The sequence below is a fragment of the Branchiostoma lanceolatum genome, chromosome 6 (assembly GCF_035083965.1).
Source record: "Branchiostoma lanceolatum isolate klBraLanc5 chromosome 6, klBraLanc5.hap2, whole genome shotgun sequence".
Lineage (NCBI taxonomy): Eukaryota > Metazoa > Chordata > Leptocardii > Amphioxiformes > Branchiostomatidae > Branchiostoma > Branchiostoma lanceolatum.
Window position 1 is genome coordinate 14515813 of NC_089727.1, and position 21695 is coordinate 14537507.

The 21695-nt window shown below is 44.3% G+C and overlaps 2 protein-coding genes and 1 long non-coding RNA gene across 4 annotated transcripts; 2 read left to right on the plus strand and 1 right to left on the minus strand.

The window, feature by feature from the left end:
- Positions 1 to 99: 99 nt before the first annotated feature.
- LOC136436749 (protein N-lysine methyltransferase METTL21A-like) lies at positions 100 to 5434 on the plus strand. 2 transcript variants are annotated; one of them, XM_066430979.1, is made up of 6 exons: positions 100 to 237; positions 1809 to 1876; positions 2061 to 2116; positions 3426 to 3621; positions 4032 to 4189; positions 4523 to 5434. In XM_066430979.1, exons 1-6 carry the CDS (start codon positions 185 to 187, stop codon positions 4748 to 4750), a joined length of 759 nt encoding a protein of 252 aa, XP_066287076.1. In that variant the 5' UTR covers positions 100 to 184; the 3' UTR covers positions 4751 to 5434. The 2 variants fall into 2 exon arrangements, with proteins under 2 accessions (XP_066287076.1, XP_066287075.1); XM_066430978.1 differs by lacking the exon at positions 2061 to 2116 and adding an exon at positions 2837 to 2892 and having other exon boundaries at positions 104 to 237.
- Positions 4950 to 14418, minus strand: LOC136436747 (uncharacterized). Its single transcript, XM_066430975.1, has 11 exons — positions 14301 to 14418; positions 13544 to 13669; positions 12550 to 12696; positions 12069 to 12298; positions 9448 to 11939; positions 7594 to 9323; positions 7326 to 7449; positions 6989 to 7147; positions 6275 to 6549; positions 5932 to 6123; positions 4950 to 5528 (listed from the first exon to the last, which is right to left on the minus strand). Exons 1-11 carry the CDS (start codon positions 14328 to 14330, stop codon positions 5448 to 5450), a joined length of 5586 nt encoding a protein of 1861 aa, XP_066287072.1. The 5' UTR covers positions 14331 to 14418; the 3' UTR covers positions 4950 to 5447.
- Positions 14419 to 18747: 4329 nt separating this feature from the next.
- Positions 18748 to 21315, plus strand: LOC136437490 (uncharacterized). Its single transcript, XR_010756192.1, has 3 exons — positions 18748 to 19142; positions 20560 to 20666; positions 21254 to 21315. It is a non-coding gene; the product is annotated as an uncharacterized lncRNA (long non-coding RNA).
- Positions 21316 to 21695: the final 380 nt, after the last annotated feature.

Sequence of the window (21695 nt, forward strand, 5' to 3'; positions counted from 1 at the left end):
CCGCACCCAAAATTCTATATTTTTTGAGACCGTGAAACAAACAACTCCCCAGGGCCGCCTGACAGAACGTGTTGTCCCACATGCAGCTGCAGCGTCAGCTGTCGTCCCGAATCTGACTTTCAAATTTACCCCCCGAATGTCAGTCACTCTCTAGCTAGCTGGTCAGATAGTAACGTTACAGGCAATGGCTGCAGCAGTAGATTCGGCACCTGGGGCACTTGGCCAGGAAAACATAAGGTAAGATGATATACAGTATAACATAGTAGGATTCCAAATTATATTGCGTGGTTAAAATAGCTGCAACGCGCATTTGAACGACCAAGTTCGCCGTAGAAGGTACTAGAAACGTGCTTTCATTGAGTCGTAACCGAGTGTGATTCATTTATTCCTGTCATGGTTTCTTGAATTTTGTTCTTTACCATCGGCACTGTGCGCTTTACCAATGCACATGTGTTTTAAAGGGGACGAATAGTCTGTAGGGAGGGAAAAGTTGCAGAAAGACTATGCACTATTTTGCCCATGAGTTGATACGTGTGGGGGATAATCACAGTGTTTCTCAAAGTGGATCTGATTGGATTTGCTTCCACGATTTTGCCTCGCTTTCGAAACACCACCGTCTCGTCAGTGTCTCTTTCTCGTCTTTTCCAAGTAAAGAAGGCTTCATTGACACAAAACGTATGTTTTTTTGCCACACATAAACCCACAGTGGCATGAACCTTACAATGTACTACGACGTGCCTCCTCTCAGCCCAGTACCCACCCATGTGAACCCTCACCCGGCATGGGCAGATGCACGCCGTACTATTTTGGCCGAGAGTGTCAGGGAGGCTCCTAACAATAACAATATCCACTTTCAGACGGACTAATATGGCGCCATCCTCACAACTGTACATATGAAGTTACCAAACGCCCGCTATGACACGCACAACAATTAATCAACGTCAAATATCAGACCTGGAAAGTTTCTGTAATGTATTGTGTTTCGGACGGATGTAGCGAAGGTTTCGTTGGAAAAAGCACCCAAGTAAAATACGCATTAGCAGATTTAAGCTGTGGCACCACGCAGGGACAAATGCTAGGCCTGTGCGTTTATTTCAGTCGACTGGTTCATTGTCGGGTCTACGTGGGCCAGTGCCACATTGGTGCCAATCAAAAATAGTGCCCGAACTGCGACGTGGAACTTCGAGAGACACGAATACATACGCGTTCTTGTGTTTCTTATAACCGATATGTTATAACTAAATTGTATATAATGGAATCATTTTTGAGGTATAGACAAAGACTTAAGCGATCTACAACGTTGAAAGTCATTCGCCATGAAATGGCTGCCGTGAAACTTGATGTCATTACTAACAGAGTCATGGTCAGTCACGTTTACTAAGAGACCTTGGCCTAGTTCCCAGTGTGAAGTATTTTGGGTGCGTCTGTCCTACTGCCCTGTTTTTCCCGCCAACTAATACATTATCTGGATTCAAGCAGGTCTAAAAACAACGCATCTTTCCATGGGTCGCATATATTTCATAGATATGAACAGTCCTTCTGAATGTAAAGTGGTGATTCGCACCTCGTCGTGCATAGACTATATTATATGGCCATTAGCTGTATCAAACGTTTTCATTGGCCTCCTAAACTTCATAGGCGATTTTAGTACGAAGTGCTGTCTGGATCCCATGAACTAAAATGGGTCTTGCAAAAAAACAAACTACACAAAAAATATCTCGCACGGTTCGCGAAGACTTTAGCTAAATACATTTGTAGTACTACCAAAACTCATCTTCTTTAATTCTTATTATCTATTCCAACACTAGTAAAGATGGCCTGACGTGGGTTGACGTGAAAGTCGGAACACAGCTCATCAAGGTGCTCAACTGGGATGGTGAGTAACATGCGTAACGTCAACAGTGTTGTGGAATGACGGTATAGATATCAACATCTTTGATATGAGAATGAAACGAATCACAGGATAACAGACACCACAAATGTAATGTTTGTGGCAGCCACTGCGAAATATGGTGAAAACCGAGAGGATAAACATATGTTTGTCTCTGTTTCACGTGTAGAAGGACGCCAGGGCGTTATAACTATGAGTGGACAGCGTCTTTGGCCATCAGCAAAGGTGGGGCTAGTGTAACGTTACACCTGCTCTCCAACAACACCGGCGCTTCTTGCAGTGGCACCGCCCTTCCTGTTCTACACTTGAATTACTCAAAGAAGAGAAAAATACACAATACATATACCGAAATGCGAGACCCAGATTTACGAACATAATGTGAAGCCTATGTCAGTTTTCGAAAAGACTTGGAAATAGTAGAGACGTCTGTAGTAAACTGTTTTCAAAAAGGATGGCAATGTTTTCAGGGGCGTTGCCTATGTAGACTGGCTGTCGCAAAGAAACTAGGCAGTTGTGTATGATAAGTCTCTTGATTGTGTAACAGAGTATTTTTATTCAGTGACTTACCAACCTGATGAAACTATTCACAAACTAGGCACCTGTCGCTTCACATTTGCATAGCTTGCAACGGCTTTGCATACGCAGATTTCACAAACACATGTGATACATGACTAGGTTTATGTGTCAAAACGTCAAAGGTTGATGATCAGCGGGCTTTAGGATTCTCTTCTCGATCCAGTAAATCCAAATAAATTACAACATGAGAACAACGTAAATCCCTTTATCATCCTGAATGGTTTTAGATAGCTTTACCAGGAAAACACACTGATATAAAGTAAATATCGAGTTAACCACTGAAGGTTCACACGGAGATTGAATAAAGGTATCTGTCCTGAAAACACAAGTTTTCCTTAAGCTGTCTCCGACCTTGATTTCCCGTTGCAGAGATAAAACAAGGCGTCATCACTCTCTCAGGACAGCGTCTGTGGCCGGCAGCAAAGGTGGGAGTGACGTTCTACATGATAACATGCTGCTGATCATGAGTTATAACCCACTGTAATGGAAAATTAAAAGGCCACCAATACCATGTATTAAAACATCAAAATACGATATCATTAACTGATTAAAATATTAGTAAGACTGGACAATCTCATTTTTCTCTACTAGACACTGGCGTAGATTTGATATGAAATGTTGACCATAGCTTTAGTATTCATGTGGACCATAAATAAAATGAGAAACAGTGTCTGTAAATGTCTAATCCGCAGATACGTGTTGTCACAACGATCTAATTCTTCAAATATAACGTTACTTCAGTAAACATTGGGACCTTTGCAGCACATTTACGCTTGACAGTGAGCACGCTTTCTAGCCGAGTGCGCCTATGTCCTGTGATACATGCATCATACTTCTATAAGCAGGCAGTCATCCTGCACAGCTCGGCGTCATGCCTATGATAGGCACGTATGATTTTGGAAAATAGAACAAAATTCTGCTTTATCTAACGTTATATCTGTACATTAAAATTTTCCAGTTACTGGCTCTCCTAATGCACTATAACCCGGACATTCTGGAAGGCGCCAAGAATGTCCTTGAACTTGGAGCCGGTCTGGGGGTGGTGGGCATCGCCGCAGCCAAGATGGCGGAACGCGCCAAGGTCATGATCACGGACGGGGAGGACAGTGTCGTGGACCTCTGTCGAGAGCATCTCAGGAGGAACTTCCAAAAAGGTAAAGCCCCCCTTTCACTAGACCCGCGGCACGCTGGCGGCGTCGCTGCGTACTAAACTGGATTTAAGTTACCCTTGACTTTATATCATTCAAAACGTACCATCGTGACCAAAAAGACAACAAAACACACAAAGGTTAAAAAATATTATTTTGTCGTTGCAATTCGTTTAGTGCTTTGTCAATTCGATCGGTCGCAGCGACGCCGCCAGCGTGCCGCGGGTTAAGTGTAACGTCGAGCATTATCAATGACTTAGCGCACGCACGATGACTAAGAATATTCTAAAGCTGGTCTCTTCTTTTTGTTTGTACGATGAAGCACATGGTGTCTTTATCCAAACGTTTCAATCTTACACACCTTAGCGTGGTTTGACTTTATTTTTGATAGACATCTTTGTTTCCTCTCGTCACAGATCAGCCGCAGTGTGAGAAGTTATTTTGGGGCGAGGGTCTGGAGGAGTTTAAGAAGAAGCACGGGACGTTTGACCTGATCCTGGGCTCGGACGTGGTGGAGGGGGAGGATTCCCTTCCGCCCTTCCTCAGCACCGTGAAGGAGCTGCTCAACTCATCGGTATCATACTAGTACTTTAGGCCCAGAGATAACGTGTTACCATAACGTAAATGGAAGTCTGTTTAACACCGTTTTAATTTCAAATGGTGTACGCGTATCATACTTAGTCTAGTACTTTAGGCCCAGAGATAACGTGTTACGATTACGCAAATGGAATTTTGCCATCGTTTTGTTGGTAAGGGTGTTTTCAATGACGTACACGTATCATGTTTAGGGTACATAAAAACAGCATGTCATTCCCGAAAAGTGAAATAGTGCGTTTCTTTCGCATTCAAAAGTTTGTGTCCTCTTGTTGGTTTTTTACAAGTTTTTTTCTCTCCCTCTTCTTCCCAGCCCACTGCCATGTGCCTGCAGACGTACGTGGAGAGACCGTACCTCCCGGACAACCTGATCGAGAGGACCGCGGAGGCCTGCGGGCTGTCCTACACGTACATCGAGTGGGAGAACCAGCCCTGGGCGCACCAGATGGTCCAGACTAAGGACCCCAGCAGATGGGACAGGTTCTCACCGCTATGGGCGAAGATAAGGATCATCGCCTGGATGAAGCCGTTGTCTTCTTAAGTTATGCAGTCTCCGGCGTTTGTTAAATGTACATCAAGGATGCTATGCATTTATCAACTTGGGCTAACGTAATGCAAATCTAAGATATTAGATACGGTGTGGAACTTTTGGCCGCTCAAGACACTGTGGCTGCTGTTATATCTAAGTAAGTCCTAGATTGCATACCAAGAATAGATGAAATGAATCTATGGAGTATACGTACCAACGGCTCAAGATTTATATATCCAAAATGTAAGAATGCAGTTATCCACGGACTCGATAGAAAAGGTATGAAATTTATTTCACAACTCGTCAAAAATGGAAATATTTCATGGAAAATATGTACATTCATTTACCAGTAAGCAATACGACATTTTTATGTTATCAAAGGACTTGTTCATCACATGATTTCAACATTTACATGCGCATGTACAAGTGAGATACCACGGTATACGTGACATGGTTATTAACCAGAAAAACTCGAACTTAACTATAACCGATAAAAAGACGGCAGATGTACAACACATCAAACATATACACAACTATAAGATATATGAAGAGGTTTTCATACCAGGCATATGTATGTACAAATGATTACACAATGTCAACTGTATGGTTTTATCCTTGTAGAAAGTTTGACAAAATTCGCTTCAAGAATATCAACACAATAGCAACCCTATTTCAATAAACATGGCACATTGAATTGACATTATCTCCCCTATCTCGCCTTGGTGAGCTGCTTGATTGCACTCTCCTTCGGTTTCGTCAACTGTTCCACTTCCTCGATCATCCCCATCGACTGTGGACAAGAAAAAAATAGAGAAAATATGAAAAAATGGAAGTTCTGCTACAGTACCAAGGTCACATACCAGGAGGCCCAAAATCGACCTTGACCAACACCTACCCACCTACCAAATATCATTGTAATCCATCTAACGTTAGACGCTCCTGAGTTATGCTGACTACGAAAAACCGGAAACAAAAACACACACATAACGTTACACACACAAAACAATATCTCCATTTTCATGGGGATAGTAAGACTAAGAGAGACGAAGGTATATGCGTAGACATGCATTATTCCAGGCAGTAAAATATTTACAAAGGTAAATATGATTGAACAATCAAAATCCTGATTCTAACAAAACAGCGAACACAAATGTATGTTTGTCATTATTTGAGTTCCGTGAGTCATAACTTACCCAGACGTAGAACGTTGCTGCTCCGTTACTGACGCTCCTCACAGATTCCAGTGTGAGGTCAGACTCGTGCAGAAGCCGCCTGGCGTCTGCTACAGTCTCTGGACTGAGCTTGGCTGGCTGGCATTTCTTGATTCTCCTCTTAAGGCTTTGCTTACCCGTCTTTCCCATCAGTGTTTGAAGTAACTGCCAATTCTGAATAACAGAACATTTATAAGCAACATTCATTATCTCTGGGAACAATACATCAATATCATGCATGTTGTGGTACACGTTGCCATTTCGAAATAGCAAAAACTTAAAATGTATTACAGACACAGTCTAACGTAAAAGTCATTTGTCATACCTTGATCTGTGCCTTTGAGTTGCCAAGCAACAGGAATGTCGTCATCATGACTTGATTGACAGCAGGAGGAGGCTGGTTGTACGCCTTCAGCTCTGCTACGGTGGCCTGATTCATGGCCATGATTTTGTGACGCAAGGTCTCCAAGTGTAGGACGGCGTCCAGCACTCTCTTCGCTTCGTTCAGCTCTTTCTTTAGTTCGTCCTTGAACTCGGAGCACTGCTGCATGGCTTCCTTCAGTTGGTCCTTCTGTCTGGAGCTGATAGCCTTCCTCAGATCTGTAACATCGATTGCGTTAGGGAGCAATTGGTGATATTGAAACGTGTGGGCAAAAAGCTATTTACCACTCCAAATTAGTGACCCTGCTATCTCCATATCAAAAGAAACAAAAACAGGACGTTCCGCTGCAGTACCATAACAAGACTCTAGGGGGCTCAAAATCTAATCATTTCGAGGTCTCATCATGATCAGATGTCTACGCAAATATCAAGACAATTCTTACAGGCCTTCTCGAGTTATCGTGTTAGTCTTGTGCGGAGCTTCGTTTTTCTTTCAAAGAATCAACATGGAGGCAAAATGTCATTTGCCATCAATCAATCAATCAATCAATCAATAATTCACTACTTTTACGGAGAAGTCAAGACCTCTCAATTGGCGAATTGAAAACCACAATCACAACACCAAAACTGCATCTATAAGAAACGAAGATGATCCCACCTTCTCTGGCAGTCAGAAGTCTCAGGGTTCTTGTCGCCTCCTTGTAGACGTCTTCACTCTGAGAGAGGCCGTGTTCGTTGTACTCAGCGATGGCCTTCTCTATCCTGCTCCTGTTGTTGGCTTTTGTCGCTTCTGCCAGCTTCTTTTTTATGACTTCGGCTGAAAAACGGCATGCAACACAAAATTAATCGTTATACAATGGCGTCATGGCGCATGCATGACATAAAGGCATCTTGCAAATCAACATAGCTACACCTTTGCAAACCAAGTTAAACATAAGCATTGAACATGAGTTTATTCCAGGGCATAGGGATCAATTATCGTTTCCGCAGCTTACGTGTGCTGTCCGGGTTGACGTCAATTTTCACGTCTTTGATGAGATCAAGAAGCGCCGTCTGTTTTGTCTCCTTCAAGACGTCACGGAGCACGACGAACGCTTCTTCGCCTTCTCTGGACACAACCTGGATGGAAGATAAGGTCATGGAGATTCCTCATTATAAATGCTTTGTTTACATGAACATTGACTTCTAGCTTCAAAATTGTGTAGATAGAATGTCTACATCTAATGTTCTAGGCAACACCCAAATAAGGATGAACGGACTCACGTTCAGAAGAGCTTTGTTGACTTCATTGGCGTTGTTCGGCACCTGTAGAGTCATCTCCTGAGCCTCCTCTTCGTCTATGAACTTCTCTTCTTCGAACTTTGGGATGACCTTGACTGGATCCATGTTGTCCTCGAAAGTCTGCCGGTTTTCTCTCAGGACGATTTGGTACTCTTCCTCTTGGCGGATGTCCTCATCCTCGTCAACGTCATTGCCAAGGTCACCACCATCGTCATCGTCACCGTCTGCCCCTCCCTCCACGGTGTACCGGAGGATCTCCGTGTAGTCCCCCTCGTCGTGGTCAGGCAGCACGTTCAGAGTCACCGCGTCGCCGCTGTACGTGTTTCCCGGCATGGTCACGGCGCCTTCCCAGGTTCCGTCCGCTCCCTTTTTCAGCTGTATCCACTGTGACGAAGGCAACACGACAGCCACTTCTGCGGCTCCCGGAAACCTTCCCCTAAATGTCACTGTTTCCTTCGCCTTCAGATTCCTGACCACTGGCTCGTGTAGCTGATAGCCTTGCTCCCAACCACCAGGCCGCTCTGGGAACGGTACGCTTTCCTCCAGGCCGTGCTTGCACAATATCAGGTAGTTTGTCAGCACATCCTCGCGGTTGTCCCCTTCTGTGTCCTTTGTGAACAGCGTCAGTTTGTAGTAGCCGGTATCGTTAAGACGTAGTTCTACTGCAAACGTTTCCCCTTCATCACTTGTGTCTTGCACGAACGCGTAGGACGAGTCGTCTACCTCGTGCCCGTCGTCAGAGCAGCGGACTAGAGAAGAGTAGATGGTGGTGAACTCGCTCTTATCAAAGGCAATCTTCAAGTTGCCATCCTCCGCTTTGATGAATGGGTCTTCGTGACTTTGCGGTCGGAGGGCGTTGTCGGTAAAAGCAGGATACAGGGGCCCCCAGCGTCTGTTTGCGACCGCTGGGAAAGGCTCGAAAGGGACGGTAGCTTGAACGCAGCGAATGAGGAAATTTGCTACATTTTCCGGGGTATCTGAGTCTTCTCCTTTTGCTCTAACTTCCAATGTGTACTCCCCTCTCTTCGGGAAGCGCAATACCACCACTGTCTTATTTCCAACATCAAGCACTCTGTGGCAGATGTAGTCATCTAGCTCAATCTTACTCTTCCTATGTGCCAACTGAAGACGGTGTGTGTACTGCAGTTGAGGTGGGGAGTCGAGGACGATCTCGTGCTCTCCCGAAGCTTCCATGTAAGCACTGGGGTGGCTCTTTGCTGCGACGCCCAAGGAAAGAGCCTGAGGATACACCAAGCCCCATTGCCCTCCCTCAACTGAGGGGAAAGGCTTGACACTTTTTGTTGTTTCCGTGCAGTTGATGTTGTAGTTGATCACGTTTTGAGAGGCACTCGAGCTCCCTTCGTCCTCATCCTGCCATGCGGACTTCTGTTCCTGTGGTTGTATCTCCGCTGCATTGACAGACAGAGTGTACTTCCCCGCAGCCGGGAGCCGGAGCCAGAAGCGCAGCTCGCCATCCATCGTCTCCTGAAACACGTGCTTGCTCATGTCGATCTTTTCGCCATCTTCTTCCAGCGTGAGTTGGTGAGATACCTGGAGGCGCCTCTCCATCCCCAGCCTGATGTCCAGTTCTCCGGTGTTGGTTTTGATGGACGTGTTCGGGTGGCTTCCCGTCGACAGCCCCATTGCGGCGAGGGCCGGGAGCAGATCGGATGCTTCATCTTCGGCCAAGATTGATTCTTGGGAGTCTTCTCCTGAAATGTGGAATAATGTACTTTGTGTAAACGAATTGGGGATGCATTTCGATTCATATATCAGACTAATACAATAAATTGAAAGAACACAAGCTTCCGTATGAAGGACGAATATTACACTTACCGACAACGTATTGCAGCAGAGGCAAGTAGGAGTCCCCTCCCTCCTTCATCTTCGCGACCACCTTGACTTCGCTCCCCGTGTAGCCTCCTAACGGCACCACGACGTCTCCCTCCCAAGTACCGTCTTCCTCCTGCTGAAGATGACACCACTTCTTGTTGGGCAGAATCACAGCGACTCCAGCAGCGTCGGGAACCTTCAGCTTGAAGTGTTGGCTGTCTCCGCCCGGTAAGGTTCTTGTGTTCGGTTCCACAATACGGCACCCTGTGCCCCAACAGCCCATGAACTGAGGGAATCCAGTGTGTTCAGGGGCGCTGTCCCCAGCAACGTCAGTGCAGTGAATGAGGTAACTGATTACTCTCTGGTGATTGCCGTTAGCGCCAGCGGCCTTGGCAAAGAGGCTGAACTTGTAGTAGCCAGCGTTTGGAAGGATCAGTTTCGCTAGTATTTGTTGGTTATTCTGTGGGTCATCTTGAATGGCTGCATTGGCGGTCAGATCGTTAGATTTGCCGTCTTCATGATGGGTGAGTTCGGGGTAGAACCACAAAGGTGCCGCCGTTCCAAAGGCAATTGTAACGTCCCTTGTGTTTGTTACGATCACTGGGTCTGTGTGGCTCGACAATGTGATGTCCAGTTGGTTAAAGCAAGGATAGATAGGGCCCCAGCGTCTGCCCATGACTTCGGGGAAGGGTTGACACGGATCTGCAGACTGCTCACAGTTGATCAGGTAGTTCATCACATTCTGGTCTTTGCCATCGGCGTCTCGAACGTAAAGTTCAAGACTGTACTCCCCAACTTCTGGAAACTTCGCAAGAAGTACCATCGTCTTCCCATCGTTGAGCATCTTGTGACAAGCGAAGTCTCCCACGTCTCTTTGCTGCTTGCCCATCTTCCACAGCTTCAGGTGGTTAGTGTAGTCCATCCGCTCAGTGGAGCTGAACTCTATCTCAAGAGTTCCCGATGCTTGAATGTAGGCAGTTGGATGGCTGACAGGCGTAAGAGCTAGGTCGGTTAAAGTTGGGAGCTTTCTTCCCCATTGCTTCCCATTAACGACCGGGAAAGGGCCGAGGCCTTCTTTGGTCCCTGTACAATTGATGCAGTAGTTGATGACGTTTGCCATATCCCCCTGTTGACCAGTTTCCTTTGCGTAGATAGCCAGTCTATATTTCCCTAAGTGGGGAAGTCGGAGCCAGAACTGCACTTCTCCATCTAGGATCTGCTTGAATACATTTCCATAAAGGTTGATCTTCTCCTCGAGGGTTTCCCAAAACAAGTCGCTGTCGTAAACCAGATCACGGTCAGCGCCAAGTCTAAGGTCAAGTTCCCCGGTGTCACACTCTATGAAGGCACTTTTGCTGGACTTGCTGGAGAGCCCTAGCTCGGAGAAGGCAGGAGCGACCGGTCCGTACAAACCATTGGTAACTGTTGGGAACGGGACCCCGCTCTGAGTTTGGTTGGACGAAGTCTGCGTGATGTAATTGCACAACAGAGTGTCTTCCCCATCTTCTTTTGCATATATTGCCAGTCCGTGATTTCCCTCCTTTGGTGCGACAACGTGGAACTTTACTACGTCATCGATGACCTCATGGGCCACGAACCGCTGCAGATGGCGGTCATTCAGCGACTCCTCGAAGAGTTTCGCGGTGAGCTGGACGTCCTGTTCCATCTTGAACTCCACTTCTGCCTTTCCGTCATCACACTGGACATAGGGAGAAGGGTGGGTAACCGGCGTTAGGCCTTTGGACACCACCTCCTTGCCTGGTCCCCACGATCCCTTATAGTCGGGTAGAGGAGCGTTGTCGGCGATGTCTTTAGCCTGGTCGCAGACGATAATGTATTCGCATACACGGAATGAATCCTTGGAGCCGCCGAGGCCAACGTAAGGTTCGAAGAGAAACTTGCCCTTTTCGGGGGGACGAATAGTGAAGACAATCGCGCCTTTCATTCTTTGCTGAGAAACGAACCTGTCCAGCTTGATTCCCCTCCATCTGGACTGCTCTTCCTTTGTCTTGAGATTGTAGGTGAACTCCAGATTCTTGTTCGTGATAGCCTGGGAAGGAAGACCCATGTAAATGTCTACCTGGCCGTTCTCGGTGTGTACGAGACCGTTATGGTGACTCAGCAAGAACAAGCGGAGAGCGAAAAAGGCAGAGGTACATTTGACATGGGCCTCGAAAATCTGCAAAGGTACAGGATTTTCGATGAGTTGCCAGTTTGGATGCTCGGGGCAATGAGAGCTAAGATAGTGAAGAGGGTTGGGGAAGAAGTAGAACTCATCCATTGATATTTGGGACTGGAGGTCTTCCAATGCTTTGTCGTCATCGTCGTCGATGACGGAGTAGGATCCCCAGTGGGTGTCCACGATTCCCCATTGGCCATTGACGCACACGCCGGTCCACGTGGTCGAGGGGGGTTCTCCGACGTACTTTGTACCTGGGAAGCAGCGGGCACCCTTACAATGCCCCTTAACGAACTCACACTGCAGTCCAGCATATCTGACATAAATAAGAAAGGACGTCCAAGGTTAGGCTTTTACAATCTTATCTCTGAAGGAAGTCAAGAAACACACAGGATTGTAATTTCATTGCCGATGACCAACCACAATTCAGACACACGGGTGTTACCTGCAAAGATAGCTGAAAAGGTAACGATAGGCATCTGTCCGTCTCTGCTTGATCTTTTCCAGAAACCAGTCAGGAGAGCCCTCTGGTGGTGGCTGTGGGAACTTCATGTGGTGGACGTCCTGCGCTGCGATCCAGCTGAAGAGAATGCGCGCCCTCTCCAGCTCTGTGCGCGTGGGCTGCACGAGATGGTTGACCAGGAGGTGGAAGTCTCCGTTGAGTGATCGCGGAGCCTGTGGAAATAAAGAAAAGTACCGTTAACAAAAAAAGACGTAAATGGTATAAACAACTATACCACATTGTCCATTTACTTTTGCAACAGTAGCCGAAAATGATATTGATCATTGACTCTCCATTCAAATCAGATGACAATGGTACGTTAACATTCTCCTGTATGAAGAGGAAATCACTATTGGTGTAGGAAGCCTACAAAATGTACAAAAAGTAAAGGTCAGTAAACTTTGGCTTGTCGACGTCTCTTCACCTTTTTAGCGTAGCCGTCCAGTTCTTTGAAGTTTTCCTTTTCCCAGAACAGTGACGGTTTGTGGATGACGTGACCAGTCCCACCGTTCGCCCCGAGCACGGCGTACGTCAGCATGCTCTCCTCCGTCTTTTGTGAGAACGGCCATACCTGGAGAAACACATGACAGAGATCTGTAGCTGTAGCTATAGCTCTCACTGGACCGCAACACTTTGGCGACCTTGCTGTGACCGAGCGATTTGACAGCGCGCTCAACGAATTTTATCGATGAAAAACGATTTTTGTAGGCTTTGTGTGTTTTGTTGTCTTTTTAGTGATACTTGTACGTTTTGTACGATATTCCCATTATAGAGTCAATGGTAACACAAATCTAATTTTGGACGGAAGCGAGGTCGCCGCAATCGTCCTATCCTATATTCTCTCTCTGTTTTCAGAAATACTCCTGTGCAGCATTGACATTACATAGACATAGATATTGTCTAGAGCAAAGTCACACCACTAATGTTCTCTCAGTGTCTCTCATTACCTTCGCCGAGAAGGTTAAGCTCATACTTTGTTAATCTCATACTTTGGACATGTCATATTTTAAGACAATCAACTGGTATGATTTATAATTGATGAGAAACACTCCTAATACGTCAGTCACAATGGTTAAAATCATTTGGCGAAGGTATGAGGTCGTGGAACTCTAGTTGCTCATAAAATCTTGCCCTTTATTAATTAGCCCTTCTTCTTAAAGCCCCTGTCACACTTGTGCGTATATACAAGCCCGCATCAGTTGCGTATTAACATGTTTTTGGTTTAGGTTAAGTTTGCAGCCGAAGAAGTCATTTCTTATGTTCAATCACTAGGCTGCACAACGTTGGGTCAAACTTTTTCCCCGAAAACCTTACTTAACCCCAAAAAATGTTAATGCGCAACTCACGCGCACTTGAATATACGCACAAGTGTGACAGGGCCCTAAAAGGACTAGGACTCTGTACAATGGTATGTTTACCTCTTCATCATTGTGAATACTGCACATCCTGCATGTGGTCTGCCACTCTTTGGTGACGTCATCAGGAACACTCGGCATCCACTCCGGTCCCTCGATGACTCTCTTCTTCCTGTTCACCTTCGTCCACTGTAATAGTATAAGACGAAATTGTATGATTTACATGTAAGTTGTAAGATACATATTAGTTTGCCATATCAGAGCTAGATAACAAATTTCAACCTGCAAATGATACAGCCTTACGTCAATATCATTCATTTGTATGAAGAAGGCGAAAAAAACACAATTTTTATCAATTTTTAATTTCATATCGCTTTGAATAAAAACATCAAGCTGAATTGTGCTATCCGCTTACCTGCTGTGTTATCTTATCGTATCCTTCTCTCCTGTTAATTTTACGCTCTGAATATCATGTACGGTATGTCGAGCACGTAGACCATTTCAGAAAGCTGGCAGTCTGCCAAATAAAGTCTACAACAAACGTTGTGTGGAAATGCTCATTCCTTTTTTTCTTCTATAACTGTGCATTTCTTCTGTGTTTTTGTTGTCTTTTCTTTTCAATATCTAGCAATGTTTTCGTCAAATGTACAGTCAGTTCAAACACACAACCCCCCTCCCCATACACGTACCAATACGGTCCTTCCCTCCCCGTCTCTAACAACTACTTGAATACAATTATTCCTTTCAGACGAGGAAGAAAGATATAATGGCAAAACACCATATACTACTGTCAGAGAAATGTAAGTTGAACAACAGTTACCCGATCGTTATCGATGACTGCTGATGGCATGGCCTGTTGTCCATTACTGGGACAGGGCACCTGTAATAGTGAGAATGGAATGTGTAACAGAACCACACATTCTCACACGTCCAAACTTTTGTTCAACACCGGAACCGTACAGGTTGTATATCTTTGCATCCATTATGCATGGACCATCAAAGGTTGTGGCCTGTTTGCAAAAAAAGTTGTTTTTATTCCAAGGTGAATGGGAAGGGTGCCATACAAAATCCCAATTTTCATGTCTAGCCTGATATTTGAAATGTTACAAATATTTCTAAAATGTACTAGAAACTTTATCATTTTCATAGCAAGTTAGAGAAATGATAACATAGCACATGTTTAATGTTTTACAATTGCTAGTCTGTAAAACAGCAGTCTCATGACTGGCTGTTAACGTAGTCAATCAATTAATAAGTCGATTCTATTGATCGACACTTGTCAAATACTGAACAACAGAAGCAAAGGCCACATTCCTTACAAGCACTGACTCAGATAAGAACAGGTCTGTATCTCATATGTAAGTTACTACCTCCATGAAAAATGGAGGTATTGTTTTTGGGTGTGTCTGTCGGTGTGTGTGTGCCTCTGTTTGTTTGTGTTTCCCCTATTTGTAGTCAGCATATAACTTAAGAATGGATGGATGGATTGTGATGACATTTGGTATGTTGGTAGGTGTTGGAAGCACAAAGGTCAAGGTCGACTTTTGGCCCCCCCTGGTGTGTGACCTTGCTTCTACCTCTGCATCGATAAATAATCTGGCACAAGTTGGACAGGGGATCTCAACAAAATGTTCACAACGCCCCTTACTTTGACATCCATGATGTATATAATTACATACATACATTTCTGCCCTTGACTGGCTACCATGTGTACCGTACCTGGTAATAGGGTGACGGGTACGGTAGCGGGTACTGAGCCGGCCCCGGGAAAGCCTGGTTCTGTTGGGCAGGAGTCGACGCCCCACACCCCATCTTGGTGTCGACTGTTACCCTGGCGCTGGAGTAGAAAATGATACAGTAGGCCTGAGTTGCTTATTGGACAGTTATTACAATCTTAGACTGATAAAGCTATCAATAATTATGCTCAACAAGCGCTACTGGCAGGTGAGTTAAATATTGAAAAAAATATGGTGTTAAACATGCTGGTATACAGCTACAAACTTATTTACTAGTATTGAAAAGCATTATATAACGTTACGTATCTACACAAGTATAGCGCTTTGTTAGGTGCAAGCTCAAGTACTGCGAATATTGAGTCAGTTTCAAATCTAATCAATTTCTTTACGTTATTAACAGTACATGCATGTCCTGATTTCATGAAATTCATGTACTAAAGATTTAACAAACTGGTTGCTGTTTATACGGGTTGAAAGTTCGTGTTGGTAGACCGTGGGAGAGTAAATACAGTGTTGCCACCATATTTACCTGCTGGACACTTTGGGGTCGTAAGATACAGAGTCTGTTACCAACGACCGAATCATCTTTCATAACAAATCAACCTCAAATAGTTTGTGCGGTTTCCTGATACTTTACCCCCCTCCCTTGGTCACCTGATCGGCCTAACCAAGAACCCATGTGATAATCATGCAATCTTATGCCGTCTACATTATGTTCTTTCAACTGGCATTATCTACAACAAAGAGAAGCACCCTCCACCATAAAAAACTTTGCACTGTGCAGGTGGATCCTTAAAGTATTAACTTCGTAACTGCTAGGTTAGGCAAAATACCCATAATCTACAAGAAAATTGACAAATGCAGCTGAGTACGTAGATTATTGAAATTGAACAAGGTAGCTTGATATTTCAGACCAATCATGGGGAGGGGGTTAAACCGTTCTAAAGTATAACGTAACGTCACATCATGTATTAGGTCTGACATCCAGCAGAAACAGGGTGGACATGTTTTTTTAACCTATCGTGGCACCTGTCATGTGGCTATAGTCCTTTATAGACTTATAGACAAAGAAACTTTAAGGATTATTTCAGCAGGTTGTCTAGATTTTGTAAAGCTGAAGGTTGAGGTGGGAGGGGGACGTTTTATTCTAGCCCCGTACACACTATAAACACCACAGTTTTAACAAGACTGAACTTTCTATATGCCGTGTCAGTCACAAGGCTAATGGTACGAGCTTAGACGTTTTAAATCATTCTACATCTGAGTTATCAAACACAACAAAAACGCAACAAAAACACAATTACTGCCCGGCCCTTTTGTCGGCTGAGCATACTTTAGTTCGGTACGAAATACCCTTTAACGGATCATGTATCTCAAGAAAAAAGGTGCCGTACCTTAGACCTAACCAACGCTGAAGTGTTTGCTACAACGTCTTCAATATTTCCTTCCAAAGAAGCCGTCTGGAAGCCGGTGTACTGGTAAACAAAACAAGAAGTATGCAGTCAGTCGCTCGGCCCGTAACACAGTGATTCGACGAAGTCGAGGTCCAAGGCAACTGGTCTTTGTTTTAAGACTGTGTCTGACTTGCTCTAGGCGACGTCATACGAAACCCTTTGAACTGAAAACTGTCCATTGTGACGGTAAACACCGGGCACAAAAGGCACTTGTAACTTATCCGAGCAAAGTTCAATGGTACAACGTACATATGAGTACAACCTGATGTAGGGGGGGGGTCAACCCATTGGTGCAGAATATTACCAGAATTACACCACCTCGTGCACCATTTTAGAATCAATTCTACGGATATTCGTCTTTGAAACGGAACTCTAAGACAATAGGGGGTGGGGTCGTCATGTCAATGATCAAAATGCCTCTGCACACGTGTGTATCCGTACAACTTAGCAACGCAGTCTTTGTTTACACAGAGCTATGTGCAGGGCATTGTGACCTGTACTGGAGGATACAATGGCATGCTTTTAGCTTGACGGCGACCTAGGGACGTCCGCGTTGAGTACCACTCGACCAGCTGGTTATTAAGATACCATCATCATCAACATTCTCCTACACCTCACTCTAGCTGAAAGCTCAATCGCCGATACATGCATTAATATCTAATAATGGTCAAGCAAGTCATCAATCATCAATATATATCGCATCTGGCACGGTGGTCAAATTCATGCTCAGAAACTCCCATGTCCAGCCGAATTCGAACGCTGTTCCACGATGTTCGAAATGACGTAATCGAATCCGAACGCGCGTTCGATTCGGGGTCACCTGCGGTCATCGGAAGTTCTTACTGTAAATCTGCGCGGCCGGGCCTCTTTCCCCGCGTCAGGAAAAAAACTACGTTTGTCGCAAATACTACCTGTTTTCTGGAGAGTATATCCATGCTGGCACTTTGTTGTGGACATCTGACATTTAACGAAGCAACTAGCGTCGTTTTTTGTGACATTGAATATTTGAAGTATTGTTTACGACTGTGTTAATTACCCCCTCCCCCTATCCTTGCGGCATGACATGTGTTCAAACATCGTAAAGGTACGGCTCTAAGAAACATCTAACTTACCTCATTAACGATTAAAAATGACCGTAACGGCTTTCCCGAGGTTTGTGTTTTTGGGATTTTTGAAAAATGTCCTTGATTTTGAATTGTTGGTGATTGAGTGCGAAAAATGTCAAAAAATGCAATTTTTTCACAGATTTGTCGATATTCACAATACTTAGAAAAAGAAATTAAAAAATCCCAAAAACACAAAGTTTTGTTTTGTTCCTGGTCGACGAAAAATATGAGGATAAGAGATATTCATTGACATTTAAAGCCAGGCCTTTGCGATGTGTGCCTGGAAAAATGGTCTCCCTAAAACCTGACAATTATCGTGTTTGGGAGCAAAATATAGAAAAATCAGCCATTCAGCGCAAATTGACGACATTCAAAGTTTGCAAAATCGCTAATTTGGTTTTATTTTTACAAAATTTTCCCGTCCCTACTATTTTGCTTATCTATAAATGTTTTGCCGTTAGCCAAAATGTTGCCCCGTGTAACCCGATACCTTGTCGAACGCGCGTAGCAACGGGAAAGAATACCCTAGTGACAGACCACCGTGTGGCAAGTTGATGCAGCTGTGAGACATTGATGACATACGGTAATGAGCAAAAATCATACAGATTTGTCATGATTACACAGGAAACCACCACCATCGTAGTTGCAGTATACTGTTTGTTCCATTTAGGACTTGTAACTATTCCATGATGTTAACTTGTAAAGGTATATCATAACAGAATAATTTTGATCAACACTTACACAATAAAGATTGATTCTGTAGAATTTCGGTCCATATATCTTCATGTCAAATATGTATGACAATACGCATTATTAAAGAGAATATGGTCGTTATCAAAATTCAGAGGAAGACACATCAGTTTTCCTTGTTGGCGGAGAAGGGCATGCATTATGTAGACTGGCTGATATATAGAAGCTTGCAGCATTCTCCAGAACTATACCGAGATCTATGGCAACATTTGCTCACAATACATTCAACAGAAGACGTATTCTATTTGAATTAAGAATAGGCAGTATTTACCTTAAGTTAATATATGCTCCCGATGTACACAATAGGCCTGACATGCATACGTGACCAATGCAATATAATCTGACTCCGTGAAAAACGAGAACCCCGTGTTACCATAGAGCTAGGTGTCAGGCCAGGGGGGCTGTATAAACCTAACGTGTACTCCTGACTGAAGGGATGACACATACACAGAATAGTACCCACTCAGCCGTAGCGTTTCGTAATGCCTGGAGCCATGTCTGTAGGAACACAGCACCACGCGCCAAAACTACCTAACGACTGCAGACGACAAAGGGGCTTGGTCTTCCATACTGTGTTCCTCCGTACCCTGCGCTGAGCCCTTCTTCTTCAGAAAAGGTGAGAAAAAATTAATTATGATTGACAATTGGTGCTCATCTGATTAGGGTCCCCAACATACCTTGATCATGACGCTAAAAAACAAGTTCGAAGAGTAAGGACATCGGAAAGCCAGGTATGTTCACTGAGTGTTTATTCTAAGCTCAGGTGTACTTCAGTTAATCTTGGCCATTCAGTTCAAAGTTCAGAAAACCTAGTCGTTATTCTTTCTCTGATATTTTAGAACGGTATTCTCAGTATTGAGTATTCTAGTTGAATCGAACACTCCAGTAATACATGTGTAAAGAGCATTAAGAAAGTGTGTGAACCATAACGTGCTGTTTGTTATACGTGTTGTGGCCTGTAAGGTGATACAAGATGACCCCAGGACTTTGTTACGATAAACAAATTGTGACAGACAGAGAAAGGCTATATGAGTGTGTTTGTTGTAGGGACATAGTGTTTTTGATAACATCAACGTTAGCATAAACACAGTACAACGGAGTCAGTATGGTAATACAAGTAGACCTGTATATTTGCAGTAGTACAGTATGATAGTATATTCCATGAAAAGCAAGCTAGGTGATTGTCTGCAATGTGTTGTTATATAGTTAACTGTACACGCCTTCTTACAAATATGACAAGTAGATCTAACGTTACTGCTAACGTTTATTTGCAACCAATTGCAAGTACCCTTCAGGAGGGGTAGTGTGAGCTAAAATGTCAACTGACTCTCCAAATGTAGGTTCTGATTTTGTGATTCAATGTACAGAGGCCGATACATTCGGAAAACGGTGTATCCATTCCTTGCTAATCTGCCAAGTCGGATACAGTCTCCGACTTTTAACATCGGCTAGCCTCGCCCTTTTCCCCCCCAAATATCCGTCGACAGGCTAAAGTTTGGATCACGAGTCTGTGTTATTACTTCATATCAAGTTCCCCGATCTAACAGCAAACTTTCTGAATTCCGGGGTTTCTGAACACAGCTATACAGTGCGACGACAACAGCTGCTTTACAACAAAACTTCGAACAGAAGTAGATTTTTGTCGCAACGTGTACTGTACGTCACATCTCAGAAGACAGTTTACTTATTTTCTGTGGTCTCTTATTTTGGACGACCTTAAGGTACAGCACAGTAACACTACGCTTTGTCAACGAGACTTTGTTCACTATACCAACCTAGGGAATACGTTTAGGCACACAACAGACTCAGCGTGATTTGTTATTGTGAACATGTGTACCCCCTCTGCTGCGCTGTAAAATGGGAATTTGGTGGTAGCTGGCGATTTGATCGCAGAGCAGAACTACTCCATTAGTTTCGGTCCACTTTTACGACGACAATACAAGGTGCATATGGTCTCTTATAACGTGGTATTTCATACTCCAGCGCACACGATATAGTTGACAAGCTCTAATTACATTCAGACTGCGTTACAGAGCTTCTTAGAGGGAGCGTCTTCCTCATTTCTCCTTGCGGACGTCTCCCTCGCGATATGGGCTGCGGGTCTTCGCTCGACATGGCGAAGTCTGACAACGCCGCGAAGGTGAGTTCATAGCAGCTGTACATCTACTAACATAATCCCGCCAGGGTACATAATTCCGCCACCCTGAAATTATACGTCCCAATCTCCAACCCAGCGTCCCCCAGTATAATGCACTCCTGTATATCTAAACTGTGCATACCTGGGGAGTGCTGCACTAGAGACCTCTCAAACCAACTGTTTTCAAAAGTGGCGGATTTATGTAACCCGGCGGATTAATGTTAATGGAGATTACTTTCGCCCAGAATGTCGTGTTTTCTGTAGCGTATGTGGCTTTGTTCCTGGTTTTGTGATTGAACGGTACTATAAGTCAATAAGTTAATGATGGGTCGTTATGATAGTTGAAATGTGGTTATATCCCAGCAGAAATTCTGTTTTTGTTAAGGATCGTGGGGCCATCCTATTACGGGGCTCTCTTACATAGAAGTAAATGGTGAGGGGGGGGGGGGGGGGAGCCCCTGGACGAGAAGCTAACTAGGCTGGCACTAAGGCTAGGGTATATTGGGTTTAGGCTGAATCATAAGGATGGGTTTCATCCCACTTTGCTCTATTTTCGATGGAGGTAATTACTGAGTAAAATGTTTTCACAGAGACCACTTGGGCATGGAGCAGGGAATGGAACAGTCGTCTCACTTGAAGGAACTCGCAAGGTAGGTGAAGAAATTTCTCGCTAGGCTTAAAGTGTAGGGAATGTTCTGACTGTTTCTTTTCCATCTGTGTTGTAGTGTCCCTATGATAAACCAACAGAGTGTTGTGACATACGCTTCCATTATATTCAACGATCTTGATTGTTTCTCTGATTGTATCCATTTTTAAGCGATGTAACCATTTTTATGACAAACTTTTTCATGCCGTTTAAGGCTCCAGGGTGTTACGGCAGACTGACTTTGAGTAGGGAATATGCAAGAGAATGTTTCATAAAATGATACCATAGCAGCTAATCAAAAAGCCCCAAATATTGCTGACCCAGCTCCGACTCTTTCTACTTTATTCTCCATCTGTTACTGGTCTCTGACATGAAAACCAACGATG

What these genes read in the sequence shown, in the direction of transcription:
- LOC136436749 (XM_066430979.1), top strand. Translation starts at nt 185, where the DNA reads ATGGCTGCAGCAGTAGATTCGGCACCTGGGGCACTTGGCCAGGAAAAC. An exon ending in GTCTTTGGCCATCAGCAAAG is followed by an intron (nt 2,117 to 3,425) that starts GTGGGGCTAGTG and finishes AAAATTTTCCAG; the next exon opens with TTACTGGCTCTCCTAATGCA. An exon ending in AGGAGCTGCTCAACTCATCG is followed by an intron (nt 4,190 to 4,522) that starts GTATCATACTAG and finishes TCTTCTTCCCAG; the next exon opens with CCCACTGCCATGTGCCTGCA.
- LOC136436747 (XM_066430975.1), bottom strand. Translation starts at nt 14,330, where the DNA reads ATGCCATCAGCAGTCATCGATAACGATCGG. An exon ending in CTTTTCAGCTATCTTTGCAG is followed by an intron (nt 11,940 to 12,068) that starts GTAACACCCGTG and finishes TATTTATGTCAG; the next exon opens with ATATGCTGGACTGCAGTGTG. An exon ending in CAGCAACGTTCTACGTCTGG is followed by an intron (nt 5,529 to 5,931) that starts GTAAGTTATGAC and finishes TCTTGTCCACAG; the next exon opens with TCGATGGGGATGATCGAGGA.